At 49.1% G+C, this 19668-nt stretch overlaps 2 protein-coding genes across 6 annotated transcripts in view; one reads left to right on the top strand and one right to left on the bottom strand.

The window, feature by feature from the left end:
- Window positions 1-5606: 5606 nt before the first annotated feature.
- ADPRH (ADP-ribosylarginine hydrolase) lies at window positions 5607-15876 on the top strand. 3 transcript variants are annotated; one of them, XM_005017634.5, is made up of 4 exons: window positions 5607-6055; window positions 6878-7224; window positions 13079-13439; window positions 14163-15876. In XM_005017634.5, the coding sequence occupies exons 1-4, from the start codon at window positions 6000-6002 to the stop codon at window positions 14548-14550; spliced, it is 1152 nt and encodes a 383-aa protein (XP_005017691.4). In that variant the 5' UTR covers window positions 5607-5999; the 3' UTR covers window positions 14551-15876. The 3 variants fall into 3 exon arrangements, with proteins under 3 accessions (XP_005017691.4, XP_012953113.3, XP_012953112.3); XM_013097659.5 differs by lacking the exons at window positions 5607-6055; window positions 6878-7224 and adding an exon at window positions 11935-12078; XM_013097658.5 differs by lacking the exons at window positions 5607-6055; window positions 6878-7224 and adding an exon at window positions 11945-12086.
- Window positions 15877-16225: 349 nt separating this feature from the next.
- Window positions 16226-19668, bottom strand: part of IGSF3 (immunoglobulin superfamily member 3) — an 81107-nt gene continuing 77664 nt past the window's right edge. For all 3 annotated transcript variants that reach the window (XM_027449359.3, XM_027449361.3, XM_027449360.3), the window contains one exon: window positions 16226-19234. In XM_027449359.3, the coding sequence (XP_027305160.2) occupies window positions 18984-19234 (251 nt within the window). In that variant the 3' untranslated portion in view covers window positions 16226-18983. The remainder of the gene's footprint in view (window positions 19235-19668) is intronic.

The raw sequence follows: 19668 nt of genomic DNA, 5'->3' as shown, positions 1-19668 counted from the left end.
TTGGCGTTCTTGCTGCTGAGGGCTTGGGCGGGAGCACAAGGGAGGGGTCTTCTATAAGGAGTGTTTTCTCCTGTCTGATCCACACTGAGGGATCATAGAATCATACAGCCATAAATTGGGTTGGAAGGGACCCTAGGGATCATCCAGCTCTTATCCCCTGCCATGGGCAGGGACACCTCCCACCAGCCCAGGCTGCCCAAAGCCCCATCCAGCCTGGCCTTGAGCACCTCCAGGGATGGGGCATCCACAGCTTCTCTGAGCAACCTGTTCCTGTGAGGGAGAAGTGGTGCAGAGGCACTGTCTTTGTGTTGTATGAACCCAGGGAATACTGGCTTCATGAAACTGGGTTCATGTGAAACCAGGGAATACAAAAGGAGCATCTTGGTTTCCACACCTCCCTGTGCCTGCTGGGGCTGTGATTTCCTTAACTTTCAAATGACTTTTGACAACATGTGGTCTAACAGGCATCACCAGTCAAATATGTTTGTTTTTCTTCCCAAGCCAGATCCTCTTTTCGCTATCTTGCAGGTCTGTGCAGCCATCTACTTGGCAGATCAGTGACAGGTCATCTCCTCCCAGATCTCACATACTATCTGTTTTAAAAGCAAGAGGTTTCGTAGTTAGCAACAGCCTCTGCCTAGTGATTGCCATCAAAGGTTCACCCATCCTTCCTGCCAGACCAGGGCCATCCTGGGAGCAGCACAGAGGTGCCTTTTGTGGCCTCCTCCAAAGGCGTTGCTCCCCTGTGAGTGTGGGTACGTGCACAGGGTGCGTGTGAGTTCGGAAGTGGGGAGGGCAACTTACACCACCTCCCCGCCCCTCCTTCCAGCAGGACTTCTCCACGCATCAGGGCAGTGCCACCATTGGATTGCATCACAGAAAGTGCGTAAGTAGAGAAAGGAAGCAGGCAGATATTTTTAAGTCTTGTCAGACCGATGGATACAACAGCGTTCAGTGAGCTTGTTCATGTGTTCCTCTTCTGTCACACACCAGCACTTCCCAATTCTCTGAAATCCAATTCATGAAGAATCAAATGCAGAAGTAAACTTCAAAATGTCGTGCCTTGCCATCCTTTCTGCTAAGCATTTTCCCACTAATTCTATGACCCTTTGTTATTTGGTATACGGCCACAAACGGGAGTCTTTCCAAGGAATGGCAGAGTTTTAGGGCGAGCTGGTGAAGAAACAGCCCGAAGAGAAAGACAAGAGAAGAGGCTCAGGTCACAACCCTGCATAAGAGAAATCCCAGTGGTGGAAAACAACCACCCAATCAAGTAACTCAAAGACACCACAGGGCTTTTCCTAACCTATCATATCTAGGATTTTGCCTACTCTCAGTTTAAGTCATTCAAGCTGAGGAAAGTCATCCTTCAGCCCGGCAGGTCCTGGTGCTGTAAGTGCTCCCTGATAAGCTAACGGGAATTTCTCAACACCATTCCCACACATCTGCTCCCCCAGGCCTCATCCAGTGCCCCCATCTCCACCCCCCTCAAGTTAGCTGACTCTGGTAGGATGGAGACCCACGTGGGCTTTACGCTGCAGGCGGATGACCCTCACCAAGAGCCTTCAAATTATCCTGCTGGTGGTTGTGGATTGAACTGGCCATAAGGCAGGCTTGGTGGGCCCCTCTGCTAGCAGGCATGACACCCCTCCAACGTGTCCCCCAGCCCCTACATGCTCAAATTTGTGCTCTCTTGAAAGGACACAGGTGCAACTGCCAGCAGTTCATGGAAAGAAAGCAGCCCACAAACGCCTTCGTACTGCAGGTGGGGAGCACAGTGCCAGCACTGGCACACGACTGAAAATGAATATGTCACTTTATTTACATCAAGGAGCAACTAGCCCGCCAGCCCCAGAGCCTCACATCCGCCGCTTGAGCCAAATCCCACATCCACAGCAGCTGACCAGGATTGCTTCACTGACTTCCCCGGGCTCATAAGCAGGACCCGCAGTCTGCCAGGGTGGTTCCTGTCCCCATACACCCCAATTTGCCAAAAAGACAGCTATAAACCCAGCGGAGGGGTGATAAATATGAATTTGCAGTTCCTTTTACCAGATTTGGATGAGGGAGATGTGATCGCAGCCCTCAGCTCATCCAGGAGCTGACAACCCTGGGATTGACATTGCTGGATATCCCTGGTGGCCATCGCAACGCCTCTCTCTCTGTGGTGAAGAAATTGATTTTTTTTTTCCCATTTATCTTCTACCCTGAAGAACCGCGGTTACTTGAAAGAGTTTTTTTTCCCCCTAATTTTTTAAATGCAAGTTAGGAGGGCTTTTGGCAGCACCCTGTAGAGAGGTGCAGGTAACACAATTCACAGATCACACTAATTTTTCAGTTTCCTCTTTGCCCCGGCCAGAAGCTCTCTCAGACAGTTTGTAGAAGGAGCTTGGAAAGAAAGAGGCAGATACTTCTGCAATGCAATTTTGTTTCCTGAATGAGAGGCTGAAGAGCAGTATTCCCTGAAGCCGAGTTGGTCACACGGAGGGACTTCCTCTGCTGTGCTCTCTAAAAGCTGCTTCAGCCAAGTCCTTCAAAACTTCTCTTGTCAATCCCCCAAAACACCCACACAGGATCCCATTTCCAGGCAAAAACACCTTTGTGCTGGCTTCCCCTCAGACACAGGCTGTGTTTGGAGTCGAGGCACTCGCCTGCTTACTCAGTCGTGCTTCCCTGGACAGCACCAAGCGAGGTGGGAGCCCCCCGCTGTCATGACCACGGGAAGGCAGGCAGCAAGAAGAGTCTTTGCCCCACCAGGAGAAGCTGAGGCAGAAAGCTCCTTGCCATGCCTCAGGTGAAGGAAGGGCAGGGCCAGAAGCAGCTGCCGATGCTGTTTGCAGCCACCAGGCCAGACTGAGCGCAGCAGCCCCAGCTGCCCCACCACGGGAAGCATCATGCACAGGGTCACGCACCATCACCTCACCTCCACTCAGCCCGTGGAGGGCTGCAGCGAGCTCTCCAGGTCCCCAGCAGCCCTCACGTGGCCCTGGTGGCTCCTGCTTTGAATGTCGGTCACCACGTGTTGCAGTGTGTTGTTATTTACTGGCCAGTGACAAAGAAAGACGCACACCTGGGGATGAGAGCTAGGGTAAGCCCAGAAGTATTTCCCCACTCAGAAAAAAAAATGCCAGCTGTCATTACAGAGAAAAAAAGTGCTATTAAAAGAAGGAAAGGCTGCTAGAGATTGGCCCTGGTCCAAAATGAACATGTGTGAGGGCCCAAAAGGCTCTTTGGAAAGCCACATTTTAATATAAGGGGCAAGGGAAAGGTTCACACTAGAGGTGAAGAATGGAAATCCCAGATGTCCCCTTGCAGCCCCATTTCAGGGACAGACGTAGGGTTGAGAACAGAGGCACTGCCAGGTTCAAGAGAGCACAAATTTGAGCTGCCATCATGTGTTTTTAATTTGCACATTATTCTAGATCTTGGCCTGAAGGCCTCAAGTAGTTCTGTGGAAATGTCCCACAGGGTCTAAACCTGTACATGGTCCCAACACTGCAGTCTGCCCTTCACAGCCCCCCAGAGTCAGGCTCATCTAGAAAAGGCACAGTTTTTTTTAGTCAGAGAGAATTACCCTTTTTTTCCAGATGAACATGAAGGAAAATTCTGAGTCTAAGCAAGTACTAACCACAGTGTCCAACACATGGCAGGGGCATGTCAGTGAGCTTCTCCAAGGTGGTACTTTCCAGAAGGCATATCCTGGCCGTAGGTCCACCGCAACCTAAATTTTCATTAAAAAAAAAAAAAAAAGGCAAAAACCCCAGAAAGGTGCAATCTCATGAGTCTTTAACTTTTTGCATGGCTTACAAACAGAAGGTCACCCTTGCCAAATGGGTCCCCACCTTCCCATGCTGTTGGATAAGTCAGGGCAATGCTGCCCTGCACCAACCCCAGGCTGGTGGTGTGCCTGATGGACAGCACTCTCTTCATGCATCCCACAGGGTCCCTTTGGGATTAACACATTCATTCAAGCCTGAAAATTGCCCCTCTCCTTACCCCATGCTTGCAGGCTCCTGACGATGGCTCCAGCTGGTAGTTGCTCAGCTGCTGCCTGTCAGTGAGTAGGTCTCGTTGTTTTTTGGTGACACATTTGAGACGTTGCTTAGCTCCAAAGCATGTTTTGGTTTCATTTTTTAGGAATCTGAAAGAGATCAGGAACCAGAAAACAGTGGCATGATACAAAGATTTCAGTGCCACAGCTATTTTGTGCTAACGCAGAGGAGTGCTCTCATTTTCCTGGCCATTTGGGGAACCCTGCGACATTCTTTTCTTCTGCCCTTACTGCTGCAGCAGAAGCCCTTCCTCACAGAGAACCAGCAAAAAGCAGGAGGGGTTTTCCCTCTCGCAAGCCCAAACCTTAGGAGACAAAAGCCCTGTTTTGCTTTTAAGCATAGGAACAGCCTGAGTAAATTCTGAGCTGCTCTGTATAAAACAGACCCAAGCAGAAAAGGTCAGCAGGCACCACTGGCTCTGCTGATACACCAGAAACTTCATTTCCCACTTTCTTTTCTGTTACTATTTTCTGTACCAGATGCTTCACAAACTCCACGTCTACAGCAGGGTGGCAGAGAAGCAGTAAATATCTGAATGGACACTGAATACCAAACAGCCGAGGCCACCGGGGTGGACGCTCCAGCACAGCTCAGCGTTCTCAGCTACCTGAAATCCCCCAGGGCCCAGCTCCAGCCAGCTCTCTTACTTGCCCCCAAATTCCCCAGGGACTCTGCTCTGGCCCGGCACTGCAGTCTTGATTGCCCTGAAATCCCCCAGGGCTGCAGCTCTAAAACTACCACTGCTTTCTCTCATAGCCATGGGGGAATTTTTTATTTTGATTTTTTTTTTTTTTTTTCATATGTAAGAGCTGTTGGTACCTCCTTACATGAATCAGGGCTCCAGAGATGCGGCGTGCGCCTGTCAAGGGACCGCGATTTGGTGAGAAGGTTCAGCCTCTGCAAATGGTGGTCCAAGCCATGCTTATTCTTATTTCTTGCTCCTACTTCCTTCTTCCTTTTCCTTCTTTGCCCATTCAGTAGACACCCTCAGCTACATAGCCACCACCAGCATAAAAAAAAGAAGTGTAAAACTTGTAGGAGGCAATGGTGTCATCAAGCACTTTGAGATGCAAAGAAGCAGGACCACCAACACAAGACAAAGCAGGGATCTGCCCAGAGGAGGCCTGGGTCTGTGAGGGGTTTGTGCTGCCCCATACAAAGCTCCAGGTAAATGCTGGAGACTTGCAGGGCCCAGGGGATAACTTGCGCTGGCACCCAGGAGGAGACTGGTGGTCTGGCTAAAAGAATGTGCTCAGGAAAATAGTGCAGAGGTTCAACAGAAAAGCAAGGGAGGGATACCAAAAATCTGTCATTTTTACTATTTTATATTTATTTTATTTTATTTTAAGAAAATAATCATCTCCACGTGGTGACTTCATTTCCAAATTGACTGTATGGCTCCTAAGGGCACGAAGACAGACCAGAACCCCAAAAATGAAAGGGGGGAGGTGTGGGAGGGAAAGTGGGGGCTGGCCAGGAGCACACTTAGGGGCTGAGCAGCAAAACCACAAGGCAGGGGACATCCTGGGAGCGAAGCCCGGCAGTGCGGGGGCAGCGGGGTCGGTGAAGGCTGGTGCTCCCCTCCGCCGCCACCCTGCTGGCCTCGGTCTTCCCCCCACCCCAAGCAGTGAGCGGGGACATGGCCGCTGTGGTGGCTTGTGCCAGAGGGTGGCTGCGGGGCTTGCTCGGTGGCCCTGCTGCAGCTGCTCTGTGTCTGGAGAGGGATCTGAGGGCTGTGCTGGCGGAGCAAGCCTTCCGCCCTTCTCCCCCTCTTCCCGGGCCGGGCCTGTCGCGGCAGCGGTGACGCAGAGGAAAGGAGGAAACGAGGAAGTACTACACCACCACAGTGCCACCACTGCTGCCATCATGGAGGCCTCAGCGGGGTAGCCTTGGGAGAGGCACTGGTGGCAGGGCCCGGTGTCCTTGGCTCGGCGCCGTGTCGTGCCAATGGTCGGGCGAGGGGGTGTGAGGAGCCGGCACCCTGCCTTCAGCATCCTGGCCGTGTAAGTCCCGACACTGCAATGGCGCTGTGCGGCAGGAAGCAGCCTCCTCTCCCCCCGGCCAGGCGAATTACGTGCTTAACCTCAGAGCGGTTTTTTAGGAGCTTAATTTCTTCGCTGCGCCTCTGGTTTTCTTTCTGCATTTTTCCTGGCTCATGTGACAAGGGAGACTTACAGGATCCTTAGCGCATATCGAGGCACAGAAGCAAAAAGCAGCAGACCCAGAAGTGTTTTGGCTGGGGGGGGGGGGGGGCGGAAGTGTTGCTTAAAATATCCGCTGGAGTGCCTGGTTTTGCCTGTAAGAGCGCACGTTTCTGTAGCCAGCCTCCCTCCGGAGATGGGCCAGCTGTTGGTCAGAGCCCCTCTCTGCCACTTGTACCAGGCTCTGCCTTATGCTGCTAAGGGTGAATGGGCTGGCACTGGGCGGCTAAAAGCAGGCTTCACTCTCAAGTTATTCTCACGGTACGAAAATCACAGGGAGCCTGATCCGATCTCCTTACTCCTGTGGGCTATATCTGGAGAAAATGTGGGTTTCCTTTACTTCCCTACACATTTCTGCAGTACTGCCATTGCATTTTGGTCCCTGAATACACAGCACCATCCTGGCTGGATGCTGCCCCAGCAGGACAAGCCCTGCTCTCCCTGCCTCAGGGCCAGGGGGATGCGTGTGCTTTGAAGGAACATCATCTCTGAGGGAGATGCAGGTGCTAGGCCACAAATCCAGGCTACCAGAGGTTAGCAGTAGAGGCTTGTACTGAACCGAGAAAGTTTTTCTTTACTGTCCTCCTCTCTCTCTTCTTTTTTTTTTTTTTTTTTTCTTCATAGTACTTTCTGCATTGAAGCAGTCCTGGGGCAAAAATTTTGTCCTAAGGAGATGGAAAACTACGTGGCATCTATGGTGCTGAGTGCACTTGGAGACACGCTGGGCTACTACAATGGGAAATGGGAGTTCCTGCAGCACGGCCCAACCATCCACAAGGAGCTGGCGGAGATGGGTGGGCTCAGCAACATCAGCATCAAAGGCTGGAAAGTCAGCGACGACACAGTGATGCACCTGGCCACAGCCGAAGCGCTGGTAGCTGCTGGGAAAAATCCACGTTTAGAGCATCTCTATTCCCTGATTGCAAATAACTACAAGGAGTGCATGAATGACATGGAAGGCAGAGCTCCAGGTAACCTCTCCGCTATGTCTCCTTGGCAAAGCTGTCCTCTGGCCCTCTCTCCTTGTGGCTACTGACGCTCGCATTCATGCAGCTTGGAGCCAAGGCTGGCCCTGCTTCTGCCCAGCTTCTCACCTTAAGGCTCTGCTTTTGGCTGTTTATAGCATTAATTGCATTTTTTGTACAGCCAAAAGTTTTCTACACTCAGTAACTCTTTCTGGATGAATTGAGAATAGAAAAAGGCAGGCTGAAGTGTTTGGCCATCTCAGAACTAGATGATAAAAGATACTGTTTTGCCCCCATTTATAAGACATTCTTACAGGTGTGTTTGAGGCCTAGCCTTGAACTCATGAAAGGAATGAGAGGGTTTTCCACTGGTGAATGCTGTTTATTTATTATTTATTTATTATTATTATTATTTTTACTGTCTTTTCCTACACCCTTGGAGGAAAAACACAAATTCACCCATGTATAATGTGCATCTTGAAAAGCTGTGTTAACACCTCTAAACAGAGCACTAATAGAGAACTTCTTTTAACAAATGCAATAAATTACACATAAAAATATTTAAAGGCAAGGAAATCCCTGCTTGGAATAATTAAGTTCATTAAACCCGAAGTCTACCTTTGGCTAGCTCCGAATGGCTACTTTCTGCAACTGGACAGTCAGGCCACATTTAGGATCTCCGAACCTTGTAGGTCCAGCCTCTCTCATTTCTTGGCACGACCACAGTGCTGACAAGTTTGGGGCACAAGTTGCAGGGACTGGCAGTGCATAGCAGCGTTTGGGAAGGATACGTTGACAGGCTGCAATATCCAAGCTGCATGCCATGTATTTCTGCAGATCCTGGTTCACCCAGGCCTGCTTACCTAGCACCTCCCTGAGGTCCCCATCTCTCTCTGCAGATGGCCCAGCCTCCTGCAGATGGTTGAAATAAACTTAAATAGGAGCTTCAGAGGCTGGGCCTCTAGTTTGGCTAGTGCATGCAGGATAAGTGTCAGGAAACACTCAAATGCTGCAATGCTATACAAAGTTTTAAAAATGAAAAATGTTCAGCTGGACTCATGCCGATCTGGATTGGCCAAAATATAGCATGAATGTTCTGGCTTGACATTAAAAGACATTTTCCTGGGAAAGACCAAATCCTGCATTGTTCTCATTGGTAAGCCAGATAAGAAACTTGAGCAGGAAAGTGTTCTGCGTACCTTTCCGCAGCCACTGCTTAGCCTCACGGCCAGGACTGAAATATCAGCATTCAGTAAGACAGATAATTTCAGTTGTCAGAGCAGATTAATTACTAAAATATTTAAGAAGAGCTAATGATGCTTGCCAGGATAGCAGCAGCCAGCAGGTTAAAATTTTGACAGAATTATTGCTGTTTTGGCAAAGGAACAACTTGTAGGTCCCCTAGCTGATGGGGTCTGCCAAGGTGGACCAACCACAGCTGTCAGAGAGACAGCACCTGGAAGTTAATTTTGTCTCTGATATCTAAGCTTGGTGACTACAATCTGAGACGAAAAGGAGAAGAGCCTAAAATTGGAATGTTAGTAATTAATAGCTAAGTATAATAGCACACCTGCTGCAGTCCATATGTGAGTAACCGGGCTGCAGCATGCCCACAAGCAGCTCCCATTTGGAAGTAAGGGATCTCAAAGTAAATTCGCTATGGTGACTAATTGGAGTGACAAAAGGTCAGGTTATTTGGCTGAACAAAGAGATGCAAATTCTTCTGTGAGCACTGGTTCCACAGATGCTTGCCTCGTAAAATTCTGCTATGGAGAGAAAGTAGCATGGAAAAAAATGGAAATCTGCTGAAAATGCTCTTGCAACAGCATTCAGTTCTCCTACTGCAGCCACAGGAAAGGATTTGAACAGGTCTTAGCCTCTGAGAGCTTAAATTTGACACTTAGCTACCTAATATTCACTGCCTTACTACAAAAGGGAACACCTAATCCATATCCTCAGAAGCTGTCTGCATTCCAGGGTCTCCATGTTGTATTTGTAAATAATAATGATAGACGTTGCATGTCAGTAACTTCTTAAGGCATTTCAGAGTAAATAGATGATAACTGAAAACAGAACCTGAGATGATGCTCTTCTGAGCAGATTAAATACTCACTGGGGAATTGCAGCCTTTAAGGCTGAGAATGGAAAGTTGCCGCTGCAACTTTCACCCAATAGAGAGGAGATTCCCCTAGAATAGTGGGGGAAAGTCACATTGTTCACCCACACAAGGAAAGCCAGACCTGAAAATCAAAACCCACAGTAACAAAGGGATTCCCACATCTTTATTAGTCACCAGAAGGCCACAGTGGGGTCCCTCAAATAAGCAGCCCCAAGAGAGAAGGGCAATCTATCTCACTGTCTTAATGGCAAATGAATCCCTACATCCATTATTGCTCTTTGTGATGTGCCACAGGCCCAAAATCATTGTTCTTTGCAGATAGCAAAGCCAATGAATTAAGTGACACAAGAATGGCCATATTTCTTTTTCCATCATGTTACACTTGCCTGCAAAGCTCTCCAGGAAACCTTCTGCTTCAAAGCTGTTGCCTGTTGCTCTGTTCCGTTTGGTCTAAGTCCTCTACCTATGGAATTTTTTGTGACTATGTGATTGTTTGAACTCACCTTTATTATGCTCACTGACAGACCCTAACCAGCTGGTACTGTGCTGTTACTGCTCCCAGCACATGCCTGTGCTCATGAAAAGTCAAAATAAATGGCATAGAAGCCTGAAAACCTATTCCAGAAATAGCATCCAGCTGTACATGAAACTTTTCCAGATTGGCTTTTTTTTTTCACAGTGCTTTTTGCTTGCATTTCTTTTTTCCTTAAAACAGTATTACCTTTAGTTTAGTTTGCATGGAGTTCCTAACCAGGATTTGGTAAGTGTCCAACAGGAGTTTTTTTTTTTTTTTTTTTTTTTTTTTTTTTTTTTTTATTTAATCCAGTTTAAAAAAAAGCCTAACAGCATGTTTTCAACTTAGTCTTCCTTAATCAGATTTTGAATGCTTTAATATTTTAATTGTTTAAAAGCATGAGGATAATGCTTGCAATACATCACTTCTTAAATCACCAGAGTCCTACCTGTTGTATGCTGGTATGATTTAAATTTTTTTTTTCATTTGCATGTTATGAGAAGTAATCTCCTAGAGTAATATGTACAGGCTTAAAGCTGCAATCAAACGCCTGCTTGCTATTGCAAAATAACAAGTCTTTCTTTACAGTTGAAGCTTTGTCTTCTTCCTCATTTTTCTTTGGTAATAGCTAATGAACGATCACTCTGCTTATCAAGCACTGAGTTGCCTGGTCCCAATGTGTCTCAACATGTCCTGATGAAATGCCCTTCTTGCAGTTCCAAGAAGATTACAGAGTTAATTTTTCTGGTGCATATTTTGATTTTGAGCTATCCTAGTCCCTTTGCTCTCTCCCTTTCCTCTTGTCTTTCTGCCAGAAAGTCTGTTTTACCAAGTACACACAAATATGATAATTAGCACAGCTTTTTTAAAGCTTGGTTTTGTTTGACTGGATCTTTTTAGGTCCCATATAGGTCTAAGTGCAATGCTTAGTATATTTAGATTTGTAAAGTGCTTCAATTTTGTGTTAATCATAACACAGTTAGAAATTTTACTGATAGCACTCTTAATGATTTTGATACATAGCAGCCAGCACTGAATTAATAAACTACACAGAAAGCATATTTAGAGGCTTGAGCCCAGTGCCACCCCTATCAAATGCTGTGCTTGCTGCTGCTTCCAGCGGAAAGACACAGCCCTGCAGTTTTCACTCTAAGTCACCCGGAGGAAGGCTGCATAAAGAACATCTGGACTGATCCAGGGGCTGGCTGGCTGTGTGGGACAGCAAAACCAGCAGGCCTCGTCTACCAGTGTGACGCCAGCATCGTAGCAGAGGCTGGTGTGCAGGCACGCCAGGCAGGGCTGAGGCTTGGTGAGATGGCAGCTCTGCTTTGTGCCAGCGTCACGCTGCGGGGAATTCATGAGAATGAAAGTAGCCTGACAGTGTGGGCTGCACTGGTCGACAACCCTTTTTTTTTTTTTTCCTGTGGGGAAGCCTTGCATATGCTGTTCCCATTCTCAAAATTTATTTCTGATGACAGGCTGGTTGCACAAATAGTGTGAGAGCAACAGGACAGAGCTGCTTTTTCAGTTTGAGACGCACTGAGCTGGTCCACCAGAGCACAGCGGGCTGTACCCTGTGCTGATTTAACATGCATATAATGCACCAACACTGTCAGGAGAGAAGGATGCTAAAGAAACGTAGACCAGAACTGTGAAAGGATCCATGTGACATTATTACTGACAGCAGCCAACCAGTGCTAGCACTGCTAGTATGTGGCCAGCCAATCTCAAAACTGTGCTTGGATTTGGAGGTATTTTGGTTACAAGGGTGCTGTAAATGCCATGTGCTGGTAAAACAGACTGACGTACACCAAATCCTACTGCCAAGCAAGGTAGAAGAGGATCAAAGACAATGTAGTATTTGAAACCTACTTCCTCTTCCTTGCACACAATCATTCAGGCTTCGCACTTCTTAAAAAGTTTTCTTGGTCTTTGCCTGGGAAGGTTGCTGGGCTCTGAAATGTAATTGGCTTTAACCTATGAAGGGCTATACTAACATGACCTATGAAGGGGCTATACTAACATGAGCATTATCAAAGCAGCAGCACTGGAAGAAGCAGAGTCACTTCGAACAATAAATAGCAGAACTAAGAAAGGGATGGAGGTGCGCAGCGAGGAGTTAATGTGTGGCTTCCCACCTGAAGAAGGGCGAAGTTGGATTGGGGTGTCAACTTAGAGCAGAAGACTGAAGAGAAGAGCCGAAGTGTATACAGACTGGAATAACATGGTGAATCGGTAGTTGTTATTTCTTGCAATTAAAAAAAATCAGAGGGGAATTTAAGGAAATTGTCAAATGGCAGTTTAAAATAAAAGGAAACACTTTGCATAACCAAATCGTGGCTCAGATTACCATAGGATGTTAGAGGAGGCTGAAAGCATGCGCGGGTTCTAGATAACAAGGGCAGCTCAGGGCTGCTGGGTCCACTGGGTGTTACTGAATGTCATCCTTTGGACCCAACTTGAGACTCAGGACGACTCCTCTGTCTGCTGAAAGCCGTATGGGTGTTCTCAGGAAAACATTGCAGCTGCCACATTTTTTGTAGTTTTTCCATAGATACCTGCTGATGGCTATGTTCGGAGAGCAGCTGGGCTGGGCAAAACTTTCAATTGACATAATACAGTTACTCTTCAGCTTATTTAGGAGAAATACAGCAAAGCTACTCATGCAAACCCTGTTGCAGTGAGGAAAGTACAGCATTCCTCACTTTCTGACAAACTTAAACTGCAGCAAGGGAGATCTGGGTTTATTGCAGGGAATATTTCCTAGCAGTAAGGCAGAGAAGTTAAACATCTGCCAGGAAAACAGCAGAGGTACTTAGTCTTGCTTTGGGTCTGGATCAACGTGATCTGATGGATCTCCAAATCTCCCTTCTGTTTATGGATATCTAGATATCTAGATGAAGTTGTGCATAATATACCTTGTTTAGGTAGTATAAATGTTTTATAGATGCTATTAAGCAAGCAACATCAAATGTAAATAGTGACAATATAAATTGCATAAATAAAAAATCAGCAGTGGGGTGTTTTTTACCCCCCTGGGCTTTATAATTATTTTCACAAACTGGAATTATCGGGTCTGCTTGAGAAAACGCAGGGTGTAGTGCGTTTATAGGGAAGCCTGAATCCCTTCCACAGGGCAGTGCCCTCCTGCCCTGCCTGCCTTCCCCTGGTTTCCATGCTACAGAACGCTATCTCCGCATGACGTGTGGTTCTTCCTCCCTGCCCAGGTGCCATGTGTCAGAAAAACGCTCTGAATCTGAAACCAGAGAAACCAGATGGCTGGAGGATCCCCTTCAGCCCCAAAGGTGGAGGCTGCGGGGCTGCCATGCGCTCCATGTGCATCGGCCTGCGCTTCCACCGCGCCGACGAGCTGGACACGCTGGTGCAAGTCAGCATCGAGAGCGGCCGGATGACCCACCACCATCCCACCGGCTACCTGGGGTCCCTGGCCTCGGCCCTCTTCACGGCTTTTGCGGTGAACAACGTGCCCCCACCGGCCTGGGGGAAGAAGCTGCTGGAGGTGCTGCCGCGTGCCAAGGCCTACGTGCGGGACGCTGGCTTCTTCGTGGAGGAGAACATGGGGCAATGGTGAGCTGCACTGCTGCCGCCAGGCTTTGTTAAAATTAAAATAAACCTCACGTACGGGAGGGTGAGTGCTGTTTATACCTAAGCCTGAGTAATCACATTATGGTTCACTCCGAGAGCAGCGCATGCCTACTGCGGGATCCGGTTGGTTCAGAAAGTCTCTGATGTCCCCCAGGAGAAAAATACACCTAACATAACAAAAAACCGGCAGGTTGTTTTAGTGTCATGTAGCTTTGACATTTTTTGGATCCAATATGAGGCAGCTAGACTTGCCATCTCAACCATGACCTGATGAAAGATGGGAACCAGGGCTGGGGAAGAGCACCAGGTCTAGGGCTGAGCTCAGTCTGAAAGTCATAACCAAATCTGGATGCGCACTCAGCGTGGCTCTGTGCACACACACGGGCAGAGGTACGCTGGGTTTGTGAGGATGACTCAGTTCTCGGTCTGAGCCTTCCAATCCTTTGCAGCGCAACAGCGGCAGGTGGTGGGCTGCCTTCTCCCATGTGGCTGGAGGAAGGGGAAATCTAACTCACTGAAATGTGTCCTTGTGCCTCTTACTGTAAATCCTGTCCCTTGTTTGGCAAACGGGGGACGCCTACCATTTTGCTGAGCTGCTGCTCCAGGCTCTCTCGGCGCCGCGTTTTCTGGCAGCTGGGTGTGTGCTCCTGCAGCAGGACTTCTCACTTCTCTCACACCCTCTCTGTCCTGTGCCCTCTTCTGCAGGTACTACTTCGAGGAGCAATGGAAAAAATACCTGGCGAAGAGAGGCATCTTGGACGGGGTCTCGCTGCCCACCTTCCCCTCCAAGTACGGCGTGGAAGAGAGAGACTCCTTCTACACCTCCCTCAGCTACGACGGCTGGGCGGGCAGCAGTGGGCACGACGCCCCCATGATCGCCTACGATGCACTGCTGGGCGCGGGGGACTCCTGGACAGAGCTGGCCCACCGGGCCTTCTTCCACGCGGGAGACAGTGACTCCACCGCCGCCATTGCGGCCTGCTGGTGGGGGGCCATGCACGGCTTTCGGGGGGTCGCCGCCTCCCTCTATGCCCCCCTGGAGTACAGGGAACGCCTGGAGAAGGTGGGCAAGGACTTGTACCGCCTCACCTAGGTAGGGGTGGAAGGACCACCCCCCTGGGAAGCATGCTTACGCCACCTGCTGCTTTTTGCTTAACGTAGGTAGACCTGTGTGAGGCTGGTGTTTTCTGCTTGCGTCTGCTGGTGTGGCAGTGAGGCAACTGTGGTGTTTGGGAGCGTTGAGAGGGGAGCATCTGTAGCATTAAAAGCTCTCCTTTGCACAGTGATTGTAGCAGATGCAGCCCAAGATAACCCGCTAGGAGAGAGGGAAGGAGCAAACAGCTAGCTGCTTCAGGGACAAGAGAGTTTTCTCATGTGGTTATTTTAGTGGATGGTATTTTTTATTCTAAATAAATACCCAGAGAGGGATGTGTGGGTTTTGGTTAATAGCAAGTTGAACATGAGCCAGCAGTGTGCCCTGGCAGCCAGGAGGGCCAACCGTGTCCTGGGGTGCATCAAGCACGGCATCGCTAGTAGGTCGAGGGAGGTGATTGTCCCGCTCTACTCTGCGCTGGTGCGGCCTCACCTCGAGTACTGTGTGCAGTTCTGGGCACCACAGTACAAGAAGGACATTAAACTCTTGGAGACTGTCCAGAGCAGGGCGACGAAGATGGTGAAGGGCCTAGAGGGGAGGACGTATGAGGAGTGGCTGAGGGCACTGGGCCTGTTCAGCCTGGAGAAGAGGAGGCTGAGGGGGGACCTCATTGCGGTCTAAAGCTTCTCGCGAGGGGGAGTGGAGGGGTAGGTGCTGATCTGTGCTCTTTAGTGACCAGTGATAGGACCCAAGGGAATGGTGTCAAGCTGTGACAGGGGAGGTTCAGGCTGGCAACCAGGAAGAGGTTCTTCACTGGGAGGAGGGTTGTCGTGCACTGGAACAGGCTCCCCAGGGATGCAGTCACAGCACCAAGCCTGTCGGAGTTTAAAAAGCGTTTGGACTGTGCTCTCAGTCATACGGTCTGAATTTTTGGGTAGACCTGTGAGGAGTTGAACTCAACTATTCTTGAGGGTCCCTTCCAACTTGGGATATTCTGATTATATGAATACGGGGAAAAAAAAAAAAAAAAAAAAAAAGCATCTACTGGCTTCTGCATTGCGAATGCATTTTGCACAATTTCACAGTGATTTTGCTATATGTGTAAGAATATATCAAGATTCCCTCTTTCATTTAACCAGGGAGTTCAATACTACTGACTAAACCCTTGTGGAAGGTAAAGGTGGGTAAAGAGAGAATTAAGGTGTTGCAGTTTACATCAACTTAGGTAGTGAACTACAGTCTTATGCTTCCATCAAGAATATTAATATTTGCCTACTATTTACCATGTATTATTCTATTAAAAAATGCTTCTTCAAATCCAGACTACTTCAGTGCAAAGTGCTTACTATTTTAAGAGTAATTTCAAAACCAGTGTTCAGTAAATAGCCCTGGCATGTCTCTGTTAAATACTGTATGCTACTATGGGATGAATGAAGGGATGGGAGGAGACAGTATGTCTGAAGGGCCAGAGGGTGCAAGGTGGCTGCAAGCTCCAGCATGGATGAGTAGAGATGTACTGCTGGGGAGGGAGGAGAGCTGGTGCATCAAGAAGCATGGGTGGAAGGAGAGGCTGCCTAAAAGGGGGAGCTGGCTTGGGAGTTCAGCACACCTTTATGTAGGGACTATGCATAAAGGTACAACAAAAGCCCAAATCAGACAAAAACCAGCAGCAGTATGAATCACAATTTCAACACAGTTTACTACAGCTCTCAGGTGTGTTGTATAAAACATGTTTTAGTGCAACATAGTACAAAGTTTTTTTGTTTTTGTTTTGTTTTTTAAAAAATCCCAAACATTTTTCCACATCATGCATGGATAGGCTATCTCTCTTTCATCTCAGGTTCAGTACAGAAAGTTACAGCAGAGAGAGTGGTTTGGAAAGCTTCATGTTGAAACTCATTACAGGAAGAGTCTGCCTTATAAAAACAAAGAGAACTTTGAGACTGGGCAACAGACTGCCAGAACAACGGAGAAATGTCAGTGGCAAGGTACATTCTGGGACCATCACAGGAGCCGCTTCCTGGGAAAGCCTGGGCTCAGTGCAAGAACTGTCGGCTGGGCAGGGACCAGTTTGGGCCGAGGGGAGCTGTGGAAAAGCCCTCCACGCGAGCCCTGGTCCGGGGCAGCGCTGCTGGGGCAGGCAGGCTGGAGAGGAGGAGCCTGGTTCAGATGCAGCGCACGCTCTCCAAGGAAGAACAGCTCCTGCTGACTTTCTCTTTTTCCTTTAAAGCTGAAATGAATTGCAGTTCCTGCCCTGAAGCAGTATGTACAAGAGATACTACATTTATGAAACAATACCCACTGGCTGCAGCTGCTGTTGTTCATGTCTTGGTTCTTCAGTTCCATTCACTTTTCATCCCACTCCTCTCTGTGCAGACTCCTTATCCAGAAAGGGAAGACAAGCGTGTGGGTGTGTGAGATATATATATATATCTATATATATAGGAGTGTGATATTATGCGTATGCTGGGGCCAGTAAGCAATTACGTCTCAAGGAGGGAGACTTTGCAGAGGGGTGAGTGCAATTTGGGCTTCTCAGCAGAAGAAGAAACGAATGACATTCTGGTGGAGGAGTAGAGGTGGCAGCGGACTCTCCTGCCACTGGAGTGGGACCATCTGCATCCCCGCAGATAAGATGCAAGCTCCTCTTCTAGCCAGGAGAGAGGATGTGCCACGCAGATCTCCCACCTGAGGCTTCACCACTTCTGAAACGTCAAGGCATCAGGGTTTAACCTACTAGTACTACAGAGCATCTGCTGAGGTCCCCTTCTCTTCACAAAGAGGGGTCCGACCCTCCCAAAGAGGTCGGCAGCTGTAGGTATGGCACCTCTCTCACGCGAGGCGGGGGGGGGTCTTGCGGCTGCACCCATCCGCCCACGTCGGCTTCAGCCATGCTGCAAAAAACAAATGGCCAGATTTGCCAGGAAGACATCAAGGAAGACAACAAAAGGCCGTTTTTGGCAAACATTTTCTTCCGCCAGACAAAACGCTTAGGGTGTATCGGGGAGGAGGCGGTTTCCTCCACAGGACACAGCAGGGGTACTTGGCAGTACGGGGTACTTGAGCGTAGGTGCCCCACATGGAGAGAGCCCTGGTTTGCTTCGTGAGAGCCATATCTTTCACAGAAAGAACAGCATTTCCTGTCACGGCAGTTGCGTACAACAAGAGCAGGTGACTTTGCCAGGAGAGAGGGCTTACGGCAAAACGGTTTCTCCTCCTAAAGCCCCAGAGATGGAAAACAGCACACGCGCACACACACGTACAGGAAGATTTCTCTCAACCCAAAGAGACGTGGAAGCCCCCAGGGTGCAGGTGCGATGCAGGCTCCTTGCCCTGTCCAAGCTCGTGCTGGGAAGCCGCGCGAGCTGCTGGGAACCCTGGTGACACGAGGTGGTTAAGTGCACGTCCCCGCTGCGTGGCTGTGACTGGGCTCCTTGGCTGAACCATCCAGGGACCGTGAATCCAACCCACGGAGCTTTCTCCTTCCCCATTTCTAGAGTCATTACTTTGGTCAAGTTGAAGCCTTCAGAGACTGGATCCAGCCACCCGTCCCCAGGCAAGTGGGGCACGGAGAGGAGCTGCCTCATCAGTGGTGGCAGCATCTCTCTGGCATGCTGGACCGCATGAGGACCTTCTTTGATTAAAACAAAGTCAAGGCTTTCAGGTACCTTCCTTCTGTTTCCCCGCTCAGTTCCTGGAGACCAGCTAAATTGCTTTTGTCCTGATTGCAAGCGCATTGAACATTCAGTTTCTCCAAGACTGGGGAATGCTCCCAAAAGGTGAATTGCCTCCTCCTGAGAGAACAGTAAGACGGAGGCAAGAAGATCCTGAGGCTACAGCCAGTTTTTGAGATGGACCTCCCAATACCCCACCTAAACCCTTCAGAGGTGGTCCTGGCTTTGCCTGCTTTGGAAGAGGGAGCAGCTAGCTCAGCGCACCTTGGGAAAAGACCTTCTTCACCGTGGCACAGAATCTCAGGAGGAAAAACCAAGTCTGTTTCGGTACACGTACACATTTATCTCCAGAGATCGTCCCAGGACCTAAAGCCCCCTGGGAACTCCTCGCTGTGTGGAGAGAGGGGGAAGCCTACAGTTCTTTGGGAGACGGAAAAGAAACAACGACGAAAAAGTAACAGCCCAACGGACAACAACGGATGGGATCAAAATTAATGAGAGGAATATCCGCTATGTACAGCAAACGCACAGGCTCGGTGCTGTCTCGGTGGCTGGGTGCGTTCCCACAGGTGCTGGAAGAAGCCTCGGACCTTCCCGTCCCCACCGGCTGGGCGCTCTGCAGAGCTCAGCCGCCGTGTCGGAGCACAGACACTGAAACAAATGAAACAAGAACAACGAAAACCACTCTGTTCCTTAGGGTTCCTGGTGTGTCTCTGCTTCTCTCTCTCTGCATGTCCTCCTGGGCACCTCTCGGCCTCTTTAGTCTATGGTTCCCGGGTGGATGCTGAGGACTGGTGGCTCTAGGCAAGTGGGCGAGTAGTTGAGGTGAGGCTCTTTGATCCACAGCAAGGGGACCCCGTTCTTGCCCTCCGAGTTCTTGCTGGAGTTCCGGCTCTTGAACCGCACCAGGAGGATGGTGATGATCAAGATGCCGAAGATGGGGAAGGGGTAGAAGAACACGAAGTAGAAGAGGGCGTCATTGGAGCAGATGACAGACTGCAGGGTGGAGCCTGGAAAGAGACACAGGACGGTCACGTTTTACAGCTTCTACGCAGCACATAGCTTACAGACTTCTTCAGAAACATAAAAAACAGATGCTCATTAATCTGTATCAGCACAGGAGGTAGGGCTCTGAGAAAAACCACCGACACTGGAAAACAGAGCGGCAGAAAAAAGCTATTACAGGGCATGATTCGGCTTTATCTCCCGCTAAGAGTTTCATGAGTGCTAAAGATCTTCCTCCCTGGTGCAGATTTTGTGATATCTTATAAAGCAGGGAGCCTTATCACAAAGTGTTTCCCTCAGTGGCGGTACAGAGGCAGCATCTTAGTGTATCTCAATTAATGGACCACAAAACTCTCATGACCTCAGCTATCTCTCAGGCCTCTAAACCACCCAATGGCTTTGAGAGTTATGGGGAGGAGACCCCAGTGCCACAGCCCTG

The sequence above is a fragment of the Anas platyrhynchos genome, chromosome 1 (genome assembly GCF_047663525.1).
Source record: "Anas platyrhynchos isolate ZD024472 breed Pekin duck chromosome 1, IASCAAS_PekinDuck_T2T, whole genome shotgun sequence".
Classification (NCBI taxonomy): domain Eukaryota; kingdom Metazoa; phylum Chordata; class Aves; order Anseriformes; family Anatidae; genus Anas; species Anas platyrhynchos.
This window is presented reverse-complemented; position numbering and strand designations above follow the sequence as displayed.

What these genes read in the sequence shown, in the direction of transcription:
- ADPRH (XM_005017634.5), top strand. Translation starts at nt 6,000, where the DNA reads ATGGTCGGGCGAGGGGGTGTGAGGAGCCGGCACCCTGCCTTCAGCATC. An exon ending in CATGGAAGGCAGAGCTCCAG is followed by an intron (nt 7,225 to 13,078) that starts GTAACCTCTCCG and finishes CTCCCTGCCCAG; the next exon opens with GTGCCATGTGTCAGAAAAAC. An exon ending in GAGGAGAACATGGGGCAATG is followed by an intron (nt 13,440 to 14,162) that starts GTGAGCTGCACT and finishes CCTCTTCTGCAG; the next exon opens with GTACTACTTCGAGGAGCAAT.